A 9,328-nucleotide genomic window follows, 5' to 3' on the forward strand; every position below is an offset into this window, starting at 1 on the left:
TCTTTGGAATCCAACACAAATACCTAATAAATAACCCAGGACCTTCAAACCAAATGCTTTTCAAAACTGTAATTTGTGTAACTTATATATCCGAGTTAAGTACACAGACCACCTTGGCAGGGTTCTGGGTCTAAACAGAGAAGGAAAACCTTTTTGGAGAGTTAAGAGTAGATACCCATACCTGCTCAGGACCCATGGGCATGCCAGACATGGGCATGGGGGTCATGTTCATCTGCCCCAGGTGGCCACCACTGTTGTTCATGTGCACCATGTTGTATGCTGCAGGGGTCCCCTGGGGAGCAAACTGCTGCTGGGGAAAGGAGCTGCAAAAAAAAAAGGGGGGGGGATGTAATACTGCTTCCAAATCAATCCAGACTACAGGGCACACAGACTATCACAGATGTCAGATGTCCCTCTGCCTAAGCAGAAAACATCAGAGAAAGAACGTATGGTTCTTGTTTTGTCTTGGTGGTGGTGGTGCTTGAGACAGGATCTCATTGATACCTCTGGTTCCCTGTGTGACCTCAAACTCAGAGATCCTCCTGCCTCTGTCACCTGAGTGCTGGGTGAGTGCCACCACTCCTGGCCTGAGGAGCTGTTAGGACTCAGCTTGCTCACAGATATGGGCATGGGATAAAGCAACCAACCCGAAGTAAGCCAAGCCTCGTGATCTCTCCGGCCTAAGTGTGACTGAGAAACAGTCCATGCCTCCAGCGCTAGGGTGTAAAGATAAGCGCTCTTTACCTGCTTCTGGCCAGGTTCCCTGATGGCCACCCCTTCATCTCTGAGGACTGATACATGGGTGCAGTCTGAGGATGCTGCACCATGGCATTCTGGGAAGGCCCCATTCTTGATGACATCATTGCACTAGGAGGACTAGACACGCGACCAAAGGCTGGATCTGGTGGTTGTCCCATTCCTTGAAGACATAAATAAGAATCAGTGTTCAAGTGCTGCACCCTTGGGATCTCAGCATCCTAGAATCACCGTGGGTGGCAGAGGATGGTGAAGAAGGGACACAGCTACAAGTAGCTGCTCTGGTGGTCTTGCTTCTCATTAAGATGACAAAGTCATGGGTTTAGTAAAAAAAGATGTCATCTGCTTCATGACCTCCTGTGAGACAGACTCCTTCCCAGAGGACAGGACTGCACACTGGAACTGGTACTCTCCCGATAGGGCCCTTTATCCCAGTTTCTCCCAAAGGCAGGACTGAAGCACAGCGTGCTTAGTATAATGGTAGGCACTCAAGTCACTGAGAAGAGACTGAAGCCCACGTATGGGCTCTATCCTCATAGTAAGACTGTCCAGAGATGACACAGCATTCTTCCCTGGGACATGATGGAGGGGTGCTGGAGAATACACTCGCTCTCCCCGTTACTATACACAGCAGCTCTGTTTCCTCCTAAGATGGAGTGAACAGTCTATTTTTCAAACACAACAGACCCAGTAGAGTTTGTAACCTCAGTAGCGTTACTTGGGAAAAGGCACAAAATGCCAGGTTTACCATAATTTGTTGGATATGGAAACTGCTGCGGGGGAGCTTGTGGCATTGCTGATCCTGCCAAAACCCCATCCATGCTAGGGGAAGCGGTGACGTTGGGAGGTGGGCTGAAGGCCTGAGGCTGTGGCTGTGACATCATCATCGCCATTCTCTGCTGCTGCAGGTGATGGTTCATCAGTTCTCGTTTTTGCTGGGCAGCCATCTGAGCATTAAAAAAAGCCTGCTGCGAGACCATACAAGAGAACCAGTCAGTTTCACACAGTGCCACTCAACACACGAGCTGTCAGAGAAAAGGCACCCAGTGTCTTCTCTGTAATTAAAGGAATAAGAAAATTATCAAAAATCTCATAACTGTGGCTTCTAAATGTTGCCCAGTAAGCACATCCTCACTATCTAGGATCAGAAGCGATTACACATTCCCAAAAAGTCCAGTGGTTAGCTTACAATATAGCAACTCATCACAAAGGGACTCAATCTGGGTGATTTTACTGGTGATTTTAATGAAGGAATCCCTTCTCCCCAACCCCTGACTACTAACAAAGGAGAATAAGTATAGGGGCTAGTGAGACGGCTTAGAGGCTAAGAGCACTGGCTGTTCTTCCAAGGACCTGGGTTCAATTCCCAGCACCCACATGACCACTCACAACCACCTGTAATTCCAGTCCCAGAAGATGTCACATCCTCCTCTGGCCGCCAAAGGCATTGGGCATGCACATGATGCACAGCCATGAAGGGAACATACTCATAAACAGAAAATAACTTTTTCTAAAAAAGAGAAAGTATATAGAACGAATCCCTACACGAACTTCAGATAATTCTCATTTAGCCATGGACTGAAGACTAGGCAGAAGCCACCCCAATAATGGACTGGAGTGGCCCACCCTTGGCCAGGAACTTACCTGGGGCTGCATCATGGGCCTCATCACAGCAGCACCACCAGTAGGGTTTTCCATTTTCATCTCAAGTGCCTGCCGGCTCTGATTCAAAAACTGAACAGAAAGAAGTTAGTAGGGTCAAGTGTTAATGAGCCCCAATCAGCTTTACCAACTGTTAGCACCACCCAGTGAGATGATCTCTCCAAACATACTGAGCTGGGAAGCCAGCCACATCTAAACTCAACTGGTTTGTTTGCACTCTGCAGAAGAGATACAGTCAGCAGCTCAGAGCACACACTGTCCACCCCGGGGACCAGCCAGGCTCCTTTCACAACACTGACATGGTGGTTCTCAGTCGCTGCTACCTCCAGCTCCAGGGGTTCCACACCTCTGGCCTCCGCAGGCACGTGTATGTTTTTACGCGCACGCACACACACGTTATTAAAAATAAAGTAAATGAGAAATGCTGACAAGTCCTTGCCTAAGTGTGGAAGAAAGCTTGTTCGGCCCTGGGGCAAAAGCCAAAGAGCTAGCAGTGTGAGCTGGAGCAGCACTGTGACAGGAGCTCAAGGGACCGTGTCAGGTTTCTCCAGGCCTCGTCCAGACAAAGAACTAACTTGACCAGATACTAGTGAGCATTTAGTAGGGAGAAACTCACTTCAGGAACATCTGTACCCTGGCTCCGGCCCACTGGACTCAGCCACTTATCTACTCAAGGTCTAGTGCCACCAGATGTAATAAGCACACTTATCCGCACTTACAGTTTCTGCAGCCAGTTATGTTTTGAAACAATTATGTTTTAAAACAACTGGGAATTTAAAAAAAAATTAGGGATTAAGGAAACAATCAGGAAGAAATGGAAGTTCTAGTTGGAATATTAATTCTTTTTAAATATTTATTATTTTAAGTATGTCTGCATGTGGGTGTATGTGCATGAGTGAGATTTTTCAGAGATCAGAAGACATGAATCCCTGAGCTAGAATTAGACTGAGTTACCCAATGTGGGTACCAGGAACCAAACATAGGTCCATTGCAAAAGCAATACATGTTCTTAACTGCTGGTTCTTAACCCAGCACCAAAGTACTAAAAGCTTTAAAAAAATATCAAAAAGCAGTTGCCATTAAAATGCTGAAATCAACAATGGTAGCACACACCTGCAATCTCAGTATGAGAGATTAAGGTAGGAGGATTACAAATTTGAAGTCGGTTTGGGATTAACATGTTTCTGTCTATATAAACTAAAAAGCTAAAATCAAGATATAAGTATTTGGTCATCATACTAAGAAAATGCCTTCCAGGGGCTGCCAAGACATGCTGTTCCTTCTGGGGAAATCGTTTCTGACATTTTAACCTGCTATGTTCTGTTCTGTTTGAAACAGGGTTCATTGTGTAGCCCTAGCTGTGTAGTACTTACTGTGTAGACCAGGCTGGCCTGAAGAACTCACAGGGCTCTGCCTGCTTCTGCCTCCCAAGCACTGGATTAGAGGTGTACACTTAGCAGAGAGTAAGGACTAAGCTAGGTTGCCTGGCTTGCATGGAGCACTTTTACACAGAGCCATTCTGTCACTGCTAATGCTATACCACAGAATATAGAATATAGAAAAAGATACCCAATTTTAACACACACCCCTCAACAAGGAACCATCTACAAAATAAATCTAGAACAGAAGTAAAAGCGAAAGGAATTCCTTTAGTTAGCAAGGAGTGGAAAGCCGGTGACAAGAGCTCTGGAGAACATAGCCCTGAAAGCCACTAAGAGCCTGGGCAAGCACACAGCTGGCTCACCTGCTGGCCCTGCAGCCTCTGCTGAAGCTGCATTCTCAGCTGCTTGGGGGTGTTTGTCCTTGGTCTCACGAGGCTGGCTCTGGGGTGCATCCCTTGGAGAGGAAAGCTGCCTTGCTGGCTAATCTGATTCATCATAGAGTTAAAAGATGGCGACTGTCCCTGGAGGTTAAAGCCTCCTTGCATTGGAGGACCCTGGGCTGGGTATGTCTGTCCATACAGTGCTGCCTTCTGATCCATCATCACTGCTGCTTCTTGACCTTGAAAAATATCTTGTTTGGCTTCCAAAGCTTGCCCCTTAAACATCAAACACAAATGAATAGTGAGGTACATCTGAGAAAGCAACCAAAAGCAAATATCCCAAGCAAGGTTAAAAAAAAAAAAAGTAAAGTCAATACATGTGAGCAGTAATGGCTCAGAATCCAGAAGCCAGTCGAGGTTCAGGCCTGAAGTCCCCCTCTGTTGGAGCTGAGTCCTAGCACAGAGCAGACACATACACTCGGCCTTTCTAGTGGCTATAGTATAGTCAATAGCTGAAAAAATACTATTTACCCACAACCAGTAATAACCACACCTCTCAAACCAAGCAGACAATGCATCAAAATCACAGTAGGCAACACATTCTCACGCTGACTTATCCCACCACCAATCTTGGATTCTGGGCTTCTGTGTCTTTAGGACTACACAACTTGTTTGCTTTGTTTTCGTTTTTTCAAGACAGGGTTTCTCTGTGTAGCCCTGGCTGTCCTGGAACTCACTGTCAGCCAGTCTGGCCTCAAACTCTGAGATCCCCCTGCTTCTGCCTCCGAAGAGCTGGGATTAAAGGTGTGAGCTGCCATGCCGGGCCTCAGTCTGCACAACTTTTTCTGGGCTACTTTGAAACAAGTGTTTGAGGCAAAGCAATCACAAGTGCTTAGCATCCAACCTTGACCCCTTCCCCAAATCTTTTCAGTTACGCGAAGAAATCCCACCCAGACACTAAGGACTGAAGTAGGTTCATTCCAGAAACATGAATAAGAGACCTTCACACCTTTGTTCTTATTTCTAGTACCAAGCTTCCTTCCCAGTACAAGGACCTCCATGTGTGTAACATGGTGTGTTTATGCATAGACAGGTGCATGGACATGAGCCCACACACACAAAATTAAATAAAATGTAATCAAACTACAAATCTGTCCTTTTAATTTAAATACTCACAAAATTCATGACTAGCAAGAGGTAATTTATGTACTAATAGGTAAAATAGGGGAAAAACCACTTCTCGTCTCTGGAATGCACTCCCAGCACTATTCCTCAAGTGCTCAATGTTAGGATCAGGCATCATTTCTCTACATGCAATGGTCAAACACACACACACACACACACACCAACCTGAAATGACATGTTCTGAAGGAGTAAACAAACTGTCAGGTGCACTGTACACCTTTGCCTTCTCCTAGGCACAAAAAGCCAAGAACACAGTGGGCAGCCTTATTAAATCTTGTCCTGTAACTCCACTGTGCCACCCCCACCACCATCCCTGTCCTCCTGCTCTAGCCTTCCCTTGCTTGGAGGGGTCTAAAGAGTACACTGGGGTTTAGTCTCAGGCTTTCCTCTTCTCTTGCTATATTTCCTGCCTGGTGCTCTCAGACACGGAGGATAACTAGCTATCTGATTATGCTTCCAACCCAAAATATCTCTGAACTCATTTGACTTATGCAAATAAATCCTTAATACCTTTGTTTATCTGGGTGTCCCCAGCATCTCAAACTTCGTATGCAGAAACAGAAATCAAGCTCTATGACTGCCCCACTTCCCCACGAGAAAAGAAAACTCCCTTTTCTCAAGTCCCCCTGTATCATGCGCATAGCTCCCAGAACTCCTTCCTTCCAAGTGTGTGTACTGGTCTTCCTGGGGTTCCTCCTCGCTGTTTATATCCTTCCATCTGTGTTCCATTCCCATGACCCTTCCCAAGACTTCTAAGGATTACTGAAGCAACTGGCATCCACGCTTCTACTGTCCTGTCTGTCACTCCAACCCCACTCTTCAGACACAGACATCTTTTTGTTTGCTTTTTCGAGACAGGGTTTCATTGTATAACATCCCTGGCTCGTCCTGGAACTCATTTTTTTTAAAGATTTATTTATTTATTATACATACAACATTCTGCTCCCATGTATGCCTGCAGGCCAGAAGAGGGTGACAGATCTCATTACAGATGGTTGTGAGCCACCATGTGTTTGCTGGGAATTGAACTCAGGACCTCTGGAAGAGCAGCCTGTGCTCTTATCCTCTGAGCCATCTCTCCAGCCCCATGGAACTCATTTTGTAGACCAGACTGGCACAAAGTTCTGCCTGCCCCTGCCTCTTGAGTGCTGGAATTAAAGATGTGCACCACCACTGCCCGCTGTATGTTACACTGGACATGATGTACTGACTATGCATTAGCCTTCTTTCTCGTGCCCACTCTACTAAAATGAATGTAAAGAATTTAGAAGGTTCTGAGAATTTACCTAACCCACTGATAAATATAATAAAAACAGGAATTAGCTGGCATTCAAGACTCCACTGTCCAGCTTCTGCCTGCCCCTGTCAAGGGTCACGGGCACTCTTCTAGACAGTCTCTCCTGTCCACTTCCACATTTCACGTTTAGACTCTGTTCTACCTGATCACAGGCAGCATACTGTGAACACCTGTTATCTTGACTATTTACAGAACACTCTCACCTTTACTGTTGCTGTGTGTGCAGCACAGCGCACATGTGGAGGTCAGAGGACAGCGTGTGGAGTTGGTTCTCTGCCTCCATTTTCATCTGGATCTTCATGTGAGTTCCAGGAATCTAACTCTCGGGTTATCAGCTTAGGCCAGCCCGACAGAACAGAATTCTATGGACTAGCTCATCTTCTTGTCACTTGTCATCTATGGCTAGCTTTATAGATGGATTAGATGCTGGCATTTAAATGCTTACCAGTTAACAACTTAGCTTCTGGTTACTGTATAAATCTGGAGAATCTGCTGAGATGTTTTTTGTTTTGTTTTTTTTGTCTGTCGTGGGGTGTTGTTTTGTTTTTTAGGACAGGGTTTCTCTGTGAGCCCTCAAGTGCTGGAACTAAAGGTGGACATCACCATGCCCAGCGACATTCTTAAACTGAAAACAAAACTAAAACCAAGCCACCACGACAAAGGAGTGACAAATCACTGGCAATATTTGCCCCCAGCATGTAGGAGTGTCACACTGGATGTGGACAGCCTGGGAACAAATGGGCATGAGTTCTACACCTCTGTGAAATCAAAGAGCACAGCCTGAGCCATCATGTCATTTAAACTCCCTTAGAAAACTGCAAAAACAGCTGGGTGGGGGTAGCGCATACTCTTTAATCCCAGTACTTGGGAGGCAGAAGCAGTGGGATCTCTGTTAAGTTTGAGCCAGCCTGGTCTACTGTGTGAGTTCCATGATGCCAGGGCTATACAGAGATGCCATCTGGAGGGGCGGGGAACGACTACAAAAACATAAATGAATGGCCAACAAACTTGCAAAGAAATACGGTGAGGAAACAGTATTTTTGGCTATCATATTAGTAAATATTCTTTAAAATAATCATACCCTGTTGTTTGTGGTCATCTGCCTAAGCCACACAACACAGTGGAGCTGAGAGAGAAGAACAGACACCATTCATCTAGAAAAGCCTTACCGCCACCTTCCTTACTGAGACAAAGTCCTATCGTGACGGACCAGCCAGACTCCATCTTGATATTAAAAGCCACCTTTACAAGGTCAAAATAAGTTCATTCCTGTTTTCTGTAAAACGTGGGGTTTGACTATGTCTTGACCTATTTTCCAGAATTTCACATTCCACGCCTATACCCTGACCTCCACCCTAAGAAGATGTTCTGCCAGATAATTTGAAATGTTCTGCCAAGTTTCTACATAACTCAAAAGTCCTTGAAAACCCCCAAGCCTTGTAGTTTGGGGGCTAATATAAACCCCATATTCTCCCATGTTCAGTGCAATTTTCTCAAACCCTACTTTAGGGAGCTAGCCTTGTCTGACAGAAAATAAAGCTTGCTTAATTTGACCAAAGAATTTGGGTAATGGTCTTTTAGTGAGAATAGTCTTTTGGTCTCATTTAGTGAGAATAACATGCTACCTGGTCTTTAACTCCTGGAATCATCTAATTTTTCTTGACTTGCTTCCAAAGCAGCTGGGACACCAGGTTCGTGTCACCTGGGTCACTCACAATCTCTTATGGATGCACACTCTCTAAACCCTTTGCTTTTCTCTTATGATGGAAAGAGCCATACTCAATTCTCATCAGCTGAGTGCTGGCTGGATAGCAGCCACTGTGACAGGAAATTACATCTACAGATCACACGAAGGCTGAAGGATGGCCTGATATACACAGCAAAGACCACATAGTGAGACCTTTGACAACTGACAATGATGGTGACTTTCATTGCCACCCTTGTAAGCATATACTCACACTCATGGATGTTTACACACGTACCATCTTAAATCTAAAAACGTATGCCCAGTTATTAGCAATGCCCCCAGCATGCACACACACTCGTGGATGTTTATACACATGCCATTTTATTTTTTTATTTATTTATTATGTATATACTTTCCAGGATACAGTGCCAGATCTCATTACAGATGATTGTGAGCCACCATGTGGTTGCTGGGAATTGAACTCGGGACCTCTGGAAGAGCAGCCAGTGCTCTTAACCTCTGAGCCATCTCTCCAGCCCTACACATACCATTTTAAATAAATATATGTCCACAGTTATTAACAATGTGTTTCCCCCCGAGCTGCTCGTAGAGGGTTTTAAATTGTTGGTTTTTGTTTTGTGTTTTATTCTTTCTATTTGTCAGAATTTGTTTTTATTGTTTGGGTTTTTGAGATAGGGTCTGACTATGTAGCTCTGGATGGCCTGGAACTTGCTATATATATACACCAGGCTGGCCTTCAGCTTAGATCTGCCAGCTTCTGTCTCCCAGAGTGCTGGGTCTGAAGGTGAGCACCACTTCATTTGGTACATTTATCAGATTTTTAGATACAGACCTATAACCGGAAAGTGAAAAGGAATAGGACATGCTCTTCGGCACCAGGGTCAGGTGTCACCCTGACATGCAGCGCTCACTCTCTCTCTCTCTCTCTCTCTCTCTCTCTCTCTCTCTCTCTCTCTCT

General features: G+C 45.2%; 1 protein-coding gene across 2 annotated transcripts in view; it reads right to left on the minus strand.

Moving 5' to 3' along the window:
* The window catches only part of Ncoa3 (nuclear receptor coactivator 3), an 88,451-nt gene that overhangs the window by 3,164 nt on the left and 75,959 nt on the right, over nt 1-9,328 (minus strand). For both annotated transcript variants that reach the window (XM_013352190.2, XM_026787230.1), the window contains 5 exons: nt 4,163-4,456; nt 2,401-2,490; nt 1,505-1,724; nt 745-919; nt 182-323 (listed from right to left, as the gene is read on the minus strand). In XM_013352190.2, the coding sequence (XP_013207644.1) occupies nt 182-323; nt 745-919; nt 1,505-1,724; nt 2,401-2,490; nt 4,163-4,456 (921 nt within the window). The remainder of the gene's footprint in view (nt 1-181; nt 324-744; nt 920-1,504; nt 1,725-2,400; nt 2,491-4,162; nt 4,457-9,328) is intronic.

Source organism: Microtus ochrogaster, linkage group LG8 (genome assembly GCF_000317375.1).
Source record: "Microtus ochrogaster isolate Prairie Vole_2 linkage group LG8, MicOch1.0, whole genome shotgun sequence".
Classification (NCBI taxonomy): Eukaryota; Metazoa; Chordata; class Mammalia; order Rodentia; family Cricetidae; genus Microtus; species Microtus ochrogaster.